This window comes from Pelodiscus sinensis, chromosome 17, assembly GCF_049634645.1.
Source record: "Pelodiscus sinensis isolate JC-2024 chromosome 17, ASM4963464v1, whole genome shotgun sequence".
Taxonomy (NCBI): domain Eukaryota; kingdom Metazoa; phylum Chordata; order Testudines; family Trionychidae; genus Pelodiscus; species Pelodiscus sinensis.
The window spans coordinates 34178306-34194584 of NC_134727.1; the positions used below are offsets into that span (position 1 = coordinate 34178306).

General features: G+C 46.5%; 1 protein-coding gene across 6 annotated transcripts in view; it reads left to right on the plus strand.

The window, feature by feature from the left end:
• The first annotated feature begins 1268 nt into the window (after nt 1–1268).
• The window catches only part of CANX (calnexin), a 32387-nt gene continuing 17376 nt past the window's right edge, over nt 1269–16279 (plus strand). The window contains exons 1-5 of one of the 6 annotated variants that reach the window (XM_075900515.1): nt 1355–1409; nt 4321–4349; nt 6220–6254; nt 8737–8788; nt 15767–15952. In XM_075900515.1, the coding sequence (XP_075756630.1) occupies nt 15770–15952 (183 nt within the window). In that variant the 5' untranslated portion in view covers nt 1355–1409; nt 4321–4349; nt 6220–6254; nt 8737–8788; nt 15767–15769. Of the gene's footprint in view, nt 1410–1623; nt 1783–2200; nt 2226–4320; nt 4350–6219; nt 6255–8736; nt 8789–10169; nt 10325–15766; nt 15953–16279 lie in introns of those variants that run through there. The other 5 variants (XM_075900514.1, XM_075900513.1, XM_075900516.1 and 2 more) reach the window with 5 other exon arrangements.

Here is a 16279-nt window from a genome sequence, read left to right on the forward strand (position 1 = left end):
TTTGTACCCCAATCTCCTGCCCCAGTGTACCCAAACCTTCTGCACCCCTCTCCCAGGTCAGAGTCCTCTTCTGCATTCAATCCCCTGCCCCAGGTAACACTTCACTCAAACTCCCTCTCACACCCTGCACCCTCGCTGCACTCCAGTCCCCTACCCTGAGCTCCCATTTATTCCCATCTCTGTGCCATACCATGGCATGCCCTCCATAGAAAAGTGCAGCTCTTGACCACTTACCAAAATCTTGGAGTGGCCCCCCCCATCAAAAATTATTGCCCACCTCTGGAACAGACTGAGGGATAACAGTTCCTTGGTTGTGCCTTAAGCACTAGCCCCTATGCAGATCTCTGCCAGCTGTCCCGCCCCACCTCCTATGTTGACCTCTTCCAGCCCTCTCAACCCTTGCCCCAGCACTAGCCCCCAGAAGCAACTGGTGAGGTAGTTTCCAGGGGGGAAAGCAGCCATATGCTCCCCCCACAACCTGAGGAAGGCCTGGAACAACCCTCCTCTGCCCCAAGCCCTGCCTCTCTCTACCCCTTCCCCACCCTTGTTCCTCTCCCACCCCATCTCTTCCTTCTGCCACACCACTTCCAGTGAGTGTAGGGGCAGTCCCACCACTCCCCAAGAGCAGCACCAGCAAGAACTGCCTTACTATGCTTTCCCCGCATCAGCCCTGCTGGGGAGTGTGTGCGTATGGGCTCCAGCAGCTGTTGCTGGTCAGCCCTTCAGGGGTCAGTGCCGCCCTCCCCCTGCACTCATGGATAGTGCCACAGCAGAGAAAGCCTCTGCTAGTTCCCACCACCCCTCCCAGCATTGGCCTCTTATGGCTTCTTAGCAGAGCACTCACAGCTGGGTTTTGATTTTACTGGTGGTGCACATTTGCATGTGCCTCAGTGCACATACAATTATTCTGCACATGGACAGAACAGAGGGAACATTGCTGCCAGCTCCCCCTTCCCAGCACTGGCCCCTATCCTGGCCTAGCGGCTACACTGCTCCCAGGAGCAAGGACAGGACCTAGGCACCGCTCCTTTAAGAAACCCAACGCTTCCTCCTGCAGGAATCTGATTCTTCTTCTCTCACGCTCCACCCACCTCCCCGTGTTAGCCAATCAGCGCACACTTCCTGCGCAAGCGGCCAGCCAATCACCGCGCTCCACGAAGGGCAGCGCCGTAGGGGCGTCGCTTAAGACGGGAGAAGCGGCGCCATTGACCAATGGGAATGCGACATACGCTCCGGCGCGGGAGGTCGATTGCTGGCTCAATCAATGGGGAGGTAGGAGTGGGGCGGAGCTAGCGCGCGGTAGATAGGCGGGCGGGAGGGCAGGCGCGCGCGCGGGCGGCCGCTCCGGCTAGGACACGTGACGGGGGTGTTGAGGCTGCGGACGGCGGCTGCGGGGGGCGCGTGGCGAGGTGAGTGGGGGTAACCCCCGCCCGGTAGAATCGCAAGGCCGGGCCTGCTTCTCTTCCCCCCCCCCCCGGGCTGCCGGGGAAGGCTCTGCCCGCGGGGCATGCTGGGGCATTGGCGGGGGGCGAGGGCGCGAAGGGCCGGGGGTTGGGGTGGCGGGCGCGGAGTTCGCAGGCGCGGGGCGTGGCAGGGCTCGGCGTGAGGGGGAGCGAAGCCCTGTGGGACGCGGCGGGGCTGGGCCTGTAACGGGTTTGCGAAGCCGGGGGGGGGGGGGGTCGGTGCGGCCCCCGCGTGTCCGTTGCCAGTCCCGGCTGGGAACCCGCCGGCGGAGCCCGGGACGGGCGAACGGAGGCCGGCGCGTGGCCAGCCGCGTCCAAGGTGCGCGCAGGGCTGGGTGCCGCGGCTCTTCCATTCCCCCCTCTGGGCTCGACCAGTGGCGGGCGAGGCAGCCCGTTCTGGTAGCTTCTTGTCGTGGGTGGGGCGAGCGACTGACACTGGCCCGCGTGGCCGAGGGCTGCGGGGGCATGTGCTCATCCCAGTGCGATGCGGCGCAGAGACTGTGGGCTTGGGCGGAGGCGAGGTGGAGGCCGAGCTGGTGGGGTTTTAATATGCGTACGGGGGAGGTGAAGTCACTAGGACTGGATCTGCCCTTGCCAAAAATCGGGGTGTTCAGAAATGGCTCTTCTGACCGGGCGTTTCTGCAGAGGGTGAAAGATGCAATCAGGACTGGAGCAGTATGACTGGAGGGAAACGGGTGGAAGTTACTGGAATGAAAGAGTTCGGACCACAGAAATAAGAGTGGAGGAGGAAACAGAAATAAGGTGTGGAGGAGGAAACGGAAATTAAACAATATGCCTAGTAAAAGGCATGTAAAACAAAGGTGACCTATAAAGTGCAGCACTTTATACAATTTAAAATGTATATCTCCTGAACATAGCTTCTATTTTTTTTTTTTAAAGCTGTGTGTCTTTTTCAAGGCAGTATGTAATGGAACCCTTGCTGCTGTTCATTGTGGTGGTCTGGCATCACACAGACCTTGAGTTAAAGTAGATGCTTTCTGTCTTGCTACCTCTAATCTTTTTAGATAGCTCTGAATGGGAAAGTAAAGGGAGAGTACTCTGGACTGAACAAGAAATGCAGCGATTGAATTACAGAGTAAGCAGCCATCTTCTTGGAACTTTTATCTGAGTTGACAACTGCCTTCGAGTATCATGTCTGCATAGAGCCTGAATTAATTTTTCATGGCAAATATCCAATAGTAGTAGTAGTAGTAGTAAATATTCATTAAAATGTGGAAGGTAATTGACTTATCTCTGTTAGCAGTGCTCTTTAGTTGCTGCAACAATTTTTGCAAATGGTTTTATATTTGCAAAAATATAGAATATAAAAATATTCTAGTCACACTAGAATGGTTTGCAGTTTGTGTGCACTTGAAAATCAGGCTTAGGAGTGTTCTTGACTAGAGGTGTGTGTATCAGTTACCTATCCTGATTTGGCAATATTGTTGTCTGGCTCTAGGTGTGGTGCCCCAGAGAACTTGAAGGCTGGTTTATAGGCAGAATGATAGTAACATCAGTGTGCGCTAGTGAAATTGGGGAGGTGACAACGCATAGGATAATACATCTTTGAATAACAACCACCGAGAACAATAAAATATTTGCATTTATGTTCAGTCTGCAGTTAGTTCTAACTTGCAAAACTCTCATAATGGTCTTTTCAAAGATACTATTAAAATCCAGCCATAAAATCACCTGGCTTCAGCCCAAAGTACTTTCACTTAATTCTAAAATTATTGTGTATAAACTTCTTAGACTCAATAGAAATGTTGTTTAAAATACACTGAAATTTCTCTACACCATTTACAATTGAAATGCTACAGTAATGGAGTAGGGCAGGCGTTGGGAACCTTTTTTCTTATCAGGGGCCATTGACCTCCAGAAAAACATCAATAGTGGGCCATATTCAGCTCTGTCAGGGAGGGTGTTGAGGGTTGGGCCAAAACGAGAACTTTGAAGTGTAGAATGGAGTTCAAAATTGGGATGTAGGAGGGGGTGAGGGCTCTGAGTGGGGGTGCAGGCTCTGGGCTGGGATTGAGGGGTTTGGTGTGCAGGAGGGGGCTCCAGGCAAGGAGTGAGGATGTGGGTTTTTAGAGAGCGTTTGGGTGCAAGAGGGTGCTTAGAGCTGGGGCAAAGGGATGGGATGTAGGAGCTTACCTCAGGCAGCTCCCATTCACAGTACTGTGGTGCTAAAGCAGGCTCCCCACCTGCCCCGATCCTGTACCTCTGCTGCAAAGCGGCCATAGCTGGCATTTCCCTGTGGTCCCTCATGCGGGGCGGGGGGCCGGGGGAAGAAGACAACACACATGCTGTCCTTGCCTGCAGGTGTCACCCCTGAAGCTTCATGAGCAAGTGGTGGTGCTGACAATTACAGCCTGGCCTGGGGGGGGGGCGCGGCGCAACACACCAAGGCTCAGGGCTTTTAGCCTGTGGCATAGAGACTTGATGCTGGCCAGATTAATTTAATCAGGGGGGTCTTTAATGTGACACCATCCCTACAGTTAGTTTTTAAACATTTCCCTTCCAACAGCTTCTGATCCTAAGAATTCAGTGTAACTTACTCAGTTTTTTCCCAAATAAACTTAACTTTGTCCCCTTCTTCCCTCTCCTGCCCATTCTGCATTTATGGCATTCATATTCCTGTCTCTTCAGTGCTTGTCTTCATCCATTTAACTTGGCACCATAATGGAAAACTCCACCTGGAAGAAAGGCTGTTGCTTTTGATCCCAAGACAAATTTGAGTTGGTTTGCAAAAGTGACAGCAAGACTGCTAAGTATGCTTTTCCCACTAAGTGAATTCTTGTATCTTGAGGTATTTCCATAATTTTTGTTATAAATACCCATTTGTTTTGATTTACAGTACCGCCAGTGGCCTTTGAAGGCTTCCAGGTATGCATGAATTACCTTATTTGCTAGCATAATTTTGCAGAATTCCTTTCCTTTACTACATCTCCATTAATGCAACTTAATTTTGGAAGCTCTTTTGTTTGCAACACTCTACTAAAAACAGGTGGGTCTTGGGTGTTGCAGTTTTATTTTAAGTTAGGCTTCTGATGACACAAATGTTAAGACTACTGCTTCTCAACGGAAATATTTTTGAGGATTCTAATCGAACCTCTTAATACATGGTGATCGTTATGAAGCTTATTGGAGAACACCTCTGAAACGCATGATATGGTATAGGTTGCCAATCTGTGGCCTAGTATAGGAAAGAGACACAAACTGTCAGAGCCTTACAATGTAAAATTTAAAACTTAATTCCTGGGATCAGATCTTTATACAAAACTGGTGGAAGGAGGGTTTGTTGTCTACCCCAACCATGTTTACTGTTTGTGATGATCTGTCATTCCAGGGCTTTGAACACAAAGCAACTATATAAGGGCAAATTATTGTCATAATCCTTCCCATACCACCTCTCTCTCTCATCCTTCTGTCACATTGATTACTCTTCTCTGCAGCTAAGCACAGGCAGTCCCCGGGTTACGTACAATATAGGGACTGTAGGTTTGTTCTTAAGTTGAATTTGTATGTAAATCAGAACTGGTGTCCAGATTCAGCCGCTGTTGAAACTGACCAGCAGCTGACTACAGGAAGCCCGAGGCAAAGCTGCTCTGCCCCAGGCTTCCTGGAATCAGCCGCTGATCAGTTTCAACAGCGGCTGAATCTGGACGCCTGGCACAGAGCAACTGGGGCGCTGCTGGGTAGGTCCCCACAGCGCCGCACCTCGGTGCTGCGGGGACCAACCCGGCAGCACCCCAGCTGCTCTACCCTAGGTGTCCCCAAGTCAGCTGCTGCTGAAACTGATCAGCGGCTGATTCCAGGAAGCCCCGGGGCAGAGCTGCTCTGCCCTAGGCTTCCTGGAATCAGCCGCTGATCAGTTTCAACAGCGGCTGAGTCTGGACACCTGGGACAGAGCAGCTGGGGTGCTGCCAGGTTGGTCCCGCAGCGCCGCTCCTCGGTGCTGCTGGACCAACCCGGTAGCGCCCCAGCTGCTCTACCCCAGGCGTTGGTGAGAAAACCCTGGTCTGCTCGGGGGGGGGGGGGGGGCGCTCACTAGCTGCGCCCCAGCGGACCAGGGAGACGTGGAGCAAAGCCTCTGAGGACGCGGGCGGTGGGACCGCGGCGCCTCTCTGCGGTCCCGCCGCTCGCGTCCTCCGCGGCGAGAAAAGGCGCTCTGCGTCTCCCTGGTCTGCTGGGGGGGGCGGCCCCCAGCAGACCAGGGAGACGCGGAGCAGCTTTTCTCACCGCGGCTTTGCTCCGCGTCGCTTCTCGCCGCGGAGGACGCGGGCGGCGGGACCGCAGAGCATCTGGGTGGTCCGCCACCTGAGTTCTCCGTGGCGAGAAAAGCCCCGTTTGTATCTAGGGATCCGACATAAGTCAGATCCACGTAAGTCGGGGACTGCCTGTACATGTGATTTCTGCACTTGGTCATCAGTGTCTTTTGGAATAAATCTGAATATTCATTCATACAACTGGTCAACATCACATGTTCTTTGCATTAAGTCAAGTAATGTATGGGCTACTTATTAAAGTATAATAATGAGTCAATTTAAATAGACACAATGAACAAAGTGTAGAAGAGAAAAAATATATCCCCATTTTACAAATGGGGGGGGGGGGGGAGAGGCGCTGAAGCCAAGAGAGCAAGCCTTGGCATAGGTCATGTGTGAAATCCTTACCAAATTTTCTGTGGAATGTAAGTCTCAGAAGTTCCAATCTGATGCTGCAACAGTAAGGCCATTTTTCAACTTAATTATAGGCTACATATGTGAAGGACATCAAGCAGTGATTAAGGTGAGTATAGTCTAAAATTTTACTTGCTATCAGATCTTTAGGTTTCATTGTAAAAAGAAATGCTGTATCAAATGGGTAGAACTTTGGGCAGCTCAGAAATACTAGTAAATTAGTGCAGGTGTCTTGTAACTGCAAATTCTGTGGCTATTAAGTTTTATTGTTGTAAATCTTCACATTGTACAACCATATATACAAATATTCATTTCTTTGAAGTCTTGAAAAGTGTTTTTCCATATGGTAGGTTGCTGAAGAGGGAAAGGTAGGAAGAAAATTGATCTAAGGCAGAAGATGAGTGTTCCACTGACCAACTCAGCTGATTTAGGATGACTTTTGAGTTGAAGCTTTGAATTACGTGTTCATTGTAAACTTGGCACAAATGTAATACAATGAATAGGAATGTCTTATTTTTCTGGGACCTCCTGTTCTCAAAAAGCAGGCAGACTCAAAGGGAGTTCAGCAAAATGTGAGAAGGCCCTACTGCTTTAAGAGTTCTGGAATAGTACTTTGTTCCCCCTGTCCAGTGTTGTATTTTTTAGCTGTATTGAATGTTCAGTATTACAGGGCTGCCGTAATGGACTCTCCTTTTGGGATGAGACTTTTTTCTTATTTCTATTTATTACTGGTTGAATAACTGTTGGGTGGGTGGGGTAAGGAATCCTATCAACTGTTGGGACTCCTTTTATGGTAGTTGCTGTGGATTAAAATCCATTTTGTGGAACAGACTGGAAGATTAAAGCTATTAACATATAATCTTTATATGCAGGGCTCGACAAATAATGCAATCTACTCGCCCATGGCGAGCAGATTGCAACCCGGAAGAGCCGGGTTTGGGCGATCTGCGCATGCGTAGATCACTGGACAGTGCGCTCGCTGCGATTCGGCGAGCCCTGTTTATATGCATTAGTTATTTATCTTAAATGGCACATAATACAAACTTTTGTTTTTAATGACGAGTCCTCTCGAGGATTGTCATAATAGTTTTTGAGAATGTTTTCCTGAACAGGAAAATAGACTTCTGAGTGTGCCAGTCTGCACTTTCAGGATGGAGCCTAATGTAGGTTATTTCAAATGTGTATTACATTAAAAAAAAACTGTATTAAGAAACATTAAGGGGCTGCTGGGTGACAGTCAAGAAAATAATGATCCAACAAACCCAGGGCCCATCATTTTGGGGTTTTAATTTAATTTTTCCCATGAATTTATGGTGCATATTACAATAACAAACCCAGGTGAAAATTGGCAAGTAGCACCACATGGCTTTGCACCTTGCAGGGAAGCACCTCTCTGCAGTATGCAGAGCCCCTTCTTCTCCCTGCCAAGTAGAGCCCATGGGCGTGAGGCTCCCCTGCATGCAGCAAGGAGCCAGTGCTGGTACTCTAGTTCTGAGGTCCAGCATAGTACCCCCTTCATGGCTGGAGTACCAGCACTGAGTAATGCCACTGTTGGGGGAGCTATGAGCCTCGTGGACTGGATCTGACTTGTGACGTAGATCCTCCAATCTTGCTCTAAATCTTCAGGATGTGAAAGGGATGTAGCCCACCTCCCCTTTTAGCATTATTGACTTGAAGAAAAAGTTGCTGTGGAATGCTGCACTGTCTTTAATGCTTCTCTGTCCTGTTTCTGCCTTTGGATTACTCATTAACTCACTTCTAAGGCTTTAAATGTTTGGGGACCTTGTACATCATCTTGACCAGCTTTCTCTGTTGTTTTTTTCTGGTGGAATCTGATTTGAGTAGACTCCTAGTGGATGTTGCTAAAAAGAAGGCCATGCCTAGAACAGTATTTTTCAAACTGGAGGTTCTGACCCAAAAGTGGGTTGCAGGCCTGTTGCAGTATTGTCACTCTTTCTTCTGCACTGCCTTCAGAGCTGGGCACCTGGCCAGCAGCAACTGTTCTTCATCCACCCAGCTCTGAAGGCAGCATCACCAGCAGCAACATTGCAAAAGTAAGGGTTATGTGATATTGTAATTGTGAGACATTTTTATTTTTTTGTCTGCTGTATAGTTAATCTTTTAAGGATTACCAAAATGTCAAATGACTTGCTCCTTTTGCTGAGTTCATCCTTATTTTATTGGTTCTAAAATGAGTTTGTGCAAAAATAATCCTGTTTTGTGGGATGCAACAATCCTGTAGTGTTTAAAAAAACAAAAAAAACAACAATCTGGGGACAAGCTAATCTTGTCAGAAGAAAACAAGCAAGCAATCACCTTTTCTTCCAATCCCATGAAAAAGGGACAACTGTTCATTTGAATTTCACTTGGGAAAAGTAGAACCGCTAGCAAACACTAGGACATGTCCAGAGATGTATTGGGACACAATAATAGGATTTGTTAGCTCATTAGTAAGGGCCTAAAAGAAATTTAAGTTAAATAATGGAGTGTTTCATAAACTGCAATGGCTGAACGTACATCCAGAAGCAATTAAAAGGATGCCTGCAGTAAAAGACAGTCATCATCTCTCTCTCTATCCTTTCTCCTTGCAGTATGTGTTGAAACCAGGTTTACGCTTGGGATACATCAGCTGTCTGACTTCTGGTTTGTATTATTACTCCCTATTTGTACCTTGCATGCAGCCATATTCTCACCTGTACTTTTTGCTTTGCATTGTTTTACAAGAACCTTTAATGTTTGTACTGAGATCTGAATGTTCAACTGCACAACTTTCCAAGAAATTCTCCTTTGGAGACATATTCTAATCTCTTTTTGTATCTTATCTTTGGAAATTAAGAAGTGGTAAACTCTCGAGTGCTGCTCGAATGGGAAGCAGTACTGCTTTCCCAGTTTAATTGTTGATAGGCAGTTCCCAGAAGCACTGGCTTCATTTTAAAAGGTAATTTCTTGACTTTGCCCAGCTGTGGAATTGTTTCTGAAGTTGGGAATGGAAATTGGATGTTTGCCGTATGTCTGCATTGTAGCTAATGTTACATGCTCTCTGAAATATATACTATGGGAGCTAAGGATGTGGAAGTGTAACTGGGTACATGGTTAACTGATGACCCATGGCTCATCAGTTAACCTTCATGGTTAGATGCAGGTTCCCAGTATGTGCAGGAAGCTGGCTTAATATCTGGCTCCCCATTTGCATGACTGCCCTCTCTCCCTGTGTTGCTGCCAGCTCCCCTCGTGCACAGGCTCCCAGGGAGCTAGCTGACTGCTCCATATGTAACCTCTGAAAGCAGTGCAAGGGGGTGGGCTGGGCAGGTCCATGGAGCTGGTGCTGGGGGGGGGGGGGACAGGGGGAGCTGGCTTTTAAGATGGCTCCTCCCCCTCAGCACTGGCTCCTGCCTGCTTTCCTCACCCCATGCTCTCTCTATAGGAAGCATCAAGGGGGAGGCAGGCAGGTCCATGGAACCAGCGCATGCGCTCTCGCCTGCCCCTCTCACCCTCCATACTGGTGGTGGGGGTGGGCTGGCAGATCCAGTGCTCATGGGGAACTGACTTAAAGCTAGCTCCTGTCTCCCTGCTCCCTATGATACAGTATAGTCAACAGGGTTAACTGATAAATTTAGGCTTATTGCTTAATCGTGTAGTTGTCTACACATTTACATCCCTCCTCTAACATCTGGTAGAGACCAAATTTCACAGTTCAGGACATGTTTTTCATGCCCATAAACTTGGTAGGGCCCTGAGTAGGTCTAGACAACCAAAGATAAGTCAGAGCAATGAGCGGGGCTTGGATTCTTGCCTCCCCAGTCCCACCCAAAACCCTGTGAGAAGGTGGGGGAGCAACAGGACTCCCAAACAGAGAGGTCAGGGTAATAGTCTATGCTGGGAGCCTGGAGTGCAACCGGGGTTGGAGTGGAGCTGTCTGTCTTGTAAAAAGTTGACAAGAATGACAGCCATCAGCTGATATAAGGATCTCAGCAACTGTTTAGACACTAAGTTGCCCTTTGTCTCTTCTTTATTATGTTGGCAGAGTGGAAGATGTCATTGAGAGGAGCGTTTGTGTGCATCCTCCACTGTTTTTGTTGACAGAGCTATGTAGTGCAGACAGGGCCTTACTGAGTGTGATGACATGGAGTCCTGGCTTTAGGAAACGATAATGATTGAGGTGCTAAGACTGATTGAATAGTGAGTATATTTGCGCACACAGGTTCAGAATTAGAAGTTAGCACATGGGAAGAGTCTTTAACACTTTGGGGAAACTACTTGCTCATATTACAAAGGAGGCAGGAATGGAAAACTTGATCAGCTTGTCTATCTACTGCCACTTTTTTTTTTAAACCAGCTTACCTGTAAATTTGTACAATAGTAGTGATGCAAGAACAAAAAGTTGCTGTTTGATGGAATGTACCTTAAATGATCAATTAGAAGCAAAATGAAAATTTAGACTCTGCCTTCTGTACGGGTAACTGGCATATTTGTCTGGTGTTTGGTTGGTTGTGGATTTTTTTTTCTCACTTCACTGTTTAATAGAAGAATTACTTTTCATGCAGTAGGCTTTGGGATATGTTACAGTTGTTGCCTTAAGAAAAAAGAAGACTATTAATTTGATCTTGCCTGAAGAACTGTATACCTGAGTGTAAGAATCAGGAATTTACAAAGCCCAGTCACTTTTGAGAATCTTTCCCTTGATCCTGCTTAATGCTGGATTGTGGGTGGGAATAAATATAATTGGTGTGGGGTAGATAATGGAGAACTTGACAGCTGATATTTGTCAAGCCTCCAAGCCTAGGTACTTGGCCTCTAGAGAAAGTGAGGTGGGGGACAACTAGATTAATCAAATGCTCCCTTCTTTGGATGCTAACTGGCTCATATTTAAGTAACGTGTTTGAGGCCTCTTAATAAACTGTCAAAATATTTCTTACAGGAGGTGGTAGGGAGGGGGAAAGATATGTGTAGGCAGTCTAGTGCTTGACAACCATATCACTGGTTTAAAAAGGTATCCCTAAGTGTGAAAGGAACCAAACCCGGTTACCGAAACTAAGTAGGGACATCATAATCCAAACATTTCCAAACGAAAATACAGCCTCTCTCCGACTTACAAAGTGGTTACGGACCCAGCTATTGGTCGTAATTCGGTTTGTTCGTAAGTTGGACCCCATAGAGTTACACGCGACTGCGCTGTTCGTAAGCGCAGATTGCATTCGTAACTCGGGGTCCGCCATTTATGACCGTTTGGGTCATAACTGCGAACGGTCGTAAGTTGACCGTTTGCAACTCAGGGACTGGCTGTACTGAAATTAGAATGATTGCTACAAGCAAAAACTTGGGAGGTAAACTAATGCCTTGAACTAATATGTAGAGCCTTATCAAATGCATGTTCTGTTGAGGTCAATTTCATGGCCATAACACTTGAAAAATAGGAAACTTCATTATTTCAGTTGTTTAAATCTGAAATGTCAGTGTTTTGTAATTGTAGATCTAAAAAGGAGGAGTTTACGGTACTGCTATCCTTTTTCACTGCTGCTGGCAGTTTTTGCTACCTTCAGAACGGTGCTTCTGGAGAATGATGGCAGAGTTGCCACCAGCAGCAATACAGAAGTAATAATGGCATGGTATAGTATTGCCACCCTTACTTCTGCTCTGCTGCTGATGGCTGGGTGCTCATCCACCAGCTGCTGCTGTCCTGCATCTGCTGATGGCTGCACAGAAGTGAGCATGGCAACACTGTCACCCTGCCTGTCCCAATAACCTCCCTGAAACTTGCTTTTTGGGTCAGGACTCCCAATTAGAGAAATGCTGGTGTCTCCTATGAAATCTGTATAGGATAAAAGCACATGCAAGACCAGACTTCATAGTGGGAGAGCAGATTTCATGGTCTGTGATGTTTTTCATGGTCATGAATTTGATAGGGCCTTACTTTTACGTCAGAAATGCAATAATTTTGAATGGGGAATAGCACAGAGAATGAGGCCAGGCAGAATTTGACCCCTAGTAACTCATGGTCTGGTTTAGGAATATTAAGAAGCGGGTAATTTGCTAATCATGTAGTCCGACAGAATTTGTATGGACTACATGATTAATTGATAAGGGCTCAGTCCCGGCTTGCGCCAGGTGCAGCACTTACACCTGCTGTGGCTCTGCAGTTTAAATGTAGTAAGAGCCAGGCAGGCAGGCAGCCTGGCTCCTGCTACATTTAAACTGCAGAGCTGCAGTGGAAGTAGGTTCCACGAGGTTGCCCACCTGACCAGCTCCTACAACACTTTAAATGCAGAATCGCAGTGTGAGTAGATCTACTGCTGAGGTTCTGCATTTAAATGTGTGTAGTTGATAGCATTAACCAATAAGCTTTTGCTTATTGGTTAATCGACTATTGTATTACATTTGTAGTCTGGTGAATTATTTCCCTGTGAACTCTCTAGTCACCTCTTTATTCAGTACTTTTTCAGTCTCCTGTTCCAAATGAAATTTTGGAGGGTCTTGCTTTTCCGCTGAGCAGTATCCTATGTAAACTCCTGTTGGGCACTCTGTTCCAACAATGAGCTAGCACAGAGACCAAATTGCTTTCCCAAAAAAAACCCCTTGAGCTTTCAAGGATAGCCGTGTTTGTTTTGTAGTTGCTGCTTTATAAACTGTTACTTTGATTTCATATTATGGTTCTTCTGTCACAAGTCAGACACTTGACTCAGGTTGTGCCCCTGCTCTAGCAGTAAACTCGCAGGGTCTCGGAGTCTGAACAACTTTGTGCAATTAAACAGCCCTACAGCCTGAGCCCCACAAACCAGTCAGCAGACACAGGGCAGCTTTGTGTTTAATTTCAGTATAGGCATACCATATGACAGAGGCAATGCTCCCTTTAACTTTTTCCATCCATGTGCAGAATAAATGTTATGTACACAGGGCATGTGCAATGTGCACCACCAATAGAAACATGCTGCTAGCTGTGTGCACTTTGTTAATCAGCTGAGAAGCATTTGATGGATGGCCACCCAAGTGCTCAGCTTACAGGAAACACTGGATATTAGTAGTTTATTTTTTTGTCAAGTTCCAAATGTCTTGGTCAAGATATAATCAAGATCCAGATTCTAGAGAAAATAATAACAAAATCCTCACAATTCTAACAAGTAAATAAAGATTTCAGGGTCTGCTCTACAGTTGCCCTGCTGATCTCATAGGACAGGGAGTGACCCCTCTATGCACTATTTAAAAAAAAAAAATACCAGTTGAATAGTGATGCCTTTAATGGCCTCTTTCTTAATTGTTGGATGAACTGAATCCTGTTTAGCACAGAGCTGCTTGGAGCAGTAACATTCTGACTGGGATGTTGCCATGAGAAGAAAGCACGTATAATGCAAACTGAAGATGGATGTGGCGTAGGACTGTAAAGACAACTGCTAGAATTGTAGTGCTTCCCTTTGCATTTTGCTTAAACAATCTGTCCTTTTCTTAAAATCAGACTTTCTCTAAATGTTGCATAGAATAGTGTAGTTCTTCAGAAGGGCGGTCGGGATTTACTGCTGAGGGGTCCTCACAGATCTCTGGCTCCATTGATGATGATAACCAGAAGGCTGCTTGTGTGTGTGCTTAGTGATGTGTGCTGTGTAGACTTGTGCACTTAGTCTCCACTGCAGACCCCAGGAGGGTCCCTGTAAGACCACAAACCAGATAAGGATTGAAGGTGCCAGGCCAGGTTTATTGTTGAGCAAAGTACAATAACAGTTGTCAGTAGACTCTACTGAACCATTACACACCTGACTTGCCACAATGGAATGACTCAATCGGTGGGAAATTTCCACTCCCCGCCCCATCATCCAAAGGCTGTCCCCCCAAGACACCACCTTATATACAGGTACAACAAATCACACCTCACTGCTGAGGTATAAGGTTGCCACCTTCTGATGCTGCTTAGATACTACTCATCACCCTGTACCTTGTGGTTACACCATCTCTATCCAACACACTGTCAACTTAAACCCTTTCCTGAATCTGAGTCTGTATCTGACAAGTGTGTACCAAGGTCTTTTTTTAATGAGCTAGTGATATTATGTACTTTCCACTTCTGACCAGTACCAATTATTGTTCTGCACCTGGGCCTATTACCAATTAGTGTTTTGCACTCTCAGCCCTGTTTGTGCCAAGTTCTGTGAGCTGGGGCCTGCCTCTTGCTCACAGCTTAGTTTTGCTTTGTTAGCTGTGTTTTGTCCATTGTTAGCTAGGCCTCAGACCAGGCCTGTGCTGCACTGGCTTATGTTTTAGGCCTTTATCTTACTACAATAGTAAAATCTGAACTTCAGTCTTCCCACTTGAAAAAACTTAATTTTAAAAGGAAGCTGAGATATAACTTACTGGAAGTAAACAAGTGCAGTGTGGCACTTGTGTGAGCAATCAACAGATGACATTGTGTTGAAACTTGTCCTTTGATTCTTTTGAGATGTGGCAATGATGACCTACAAAATGGCTGGCACTGCTGCAGTACTGTCTGTCTTGGAACAGCAAAGTATCTTGATTTGCTTTTGGCTTGGGTTTTTGTAACCCAACAAACTCTTTGAATAATTCTGCAAAAAAACTTAAAGCCATTTAAAATTTGATTTTGCTTTTAAAAAGAGCCTCTCTTTAATCACCCTTTTAGGTGGCTTTTAACTACTATTTATAAAATGAAATTGCCTATGAAGTTTGAGCTGCAGCGTAATCCGTAGTGCATCAACCTAGACAAAGATATCCTTGTCTAAAAGTGATCTTGCATGTACAGTATTTGGCTGGTTGGTTGACGCCTGCGTTCTCTTAGGCTGTGGTGGGCAATAACTTTTTGCTGGGGACCACTTCAGAAATTTTTGAAGTGGCCCCGGGCCTCAAGCAAAAGGCCAGGATACATCCCTGCTTCCCCACCTACAGACCATGATTGTTCTGGGGGTGCAGGAGCACGTGAAGTGTTTCCCTCCCACCGCCAGAGGTTCCCTCTAGGCACCCATGCCCCTGTGGTGGGAGGAGACTGTGTGCTCCCGTTTTGCCCCCAGGCCAATCAGGGCTTGGGGGCAGGGCGAAGTGCATGAAGTTTCCTCTGCCTTGCCCCCACCCTACAAGGAGCACAATGTGCTTAGAAGTGCTAAGCACTCCTGGCAGAACAGAGGAAACTTCATGTGCTCTCCCCCCAGCCTCCTCCCCATTGGCCTGGGGGCGGGGGAGCTGCAGGGCCTCTATGGGCTGATGAACTCACTTGACGGGCTGGATCCAGCCTGAAGAGGCCCTTTTGCCCACTCCTGCTCTTACGAGATGGGAAGAAGAACATAGCATTCAGCAGGAAGGTACCTTTTCATACGGTAGAAGAGCAACAATAAATGCTTATACGACACTTCGTATAGTATACCCCAGAAGTTTGTTCTCCTTAACACTGCTCTAAGCCGTGTACTGAATAAGGTATGCACAGGGCTAAGATAAAAGCAACATGAAATTTACCGAGAGATAGTTAATAGATTTACAAAGTACAGAGGGAACTTTGTGGTATGTTTCTCATCTCTTCTGGGCTGCACTTGCCTGTTTGCTATTGGGTACTTGTTAGTGAACTACAGAAGTCCATACCCTTTATCTTGCTAGTGGGTATAGGGTTATAATGCTTGCTTCCTGTTCGAACAGACCATGGAACTAAAGTGGCTACTGTGTGTGACATTGCTGATACTTGGGATAGTTGATGTCCAGATGCATGATGAGGAAGATGACCATGGTGACGATGTAATTGATATTGAGGATGACTTGGAAGATGGTGTTGAGGAAGTAGACGAGTCAAAGCCTGAAGCCAGCAGCCCTCCTCCATCCCCAAAGGTTTGATTTCAATTTACAATAACAAACAGAATTACACTTGGGTAGTCAGTTATTATAACCGGTACCATGTTGGTCTGATCTGGGGACCATCTTGAGCATAAAAACTCAATACGTCAGAGTAATGGCATTCATTTTAAAAAAGCATTGCAATGAAGCTTGAGCTGCATTTCTTCCATAGGAAAATTTCTGTAAGAGCATTTGAATCTTGTGATATACCAGGATTTATCAGTGCTATTATTCTTAGACGTTGGTGTCTTTATCCTTTAACTAAAATGATAACTTTCCAGCAATGGTAACCAAATTGTTGGGAATGTAAATAACTTAAGA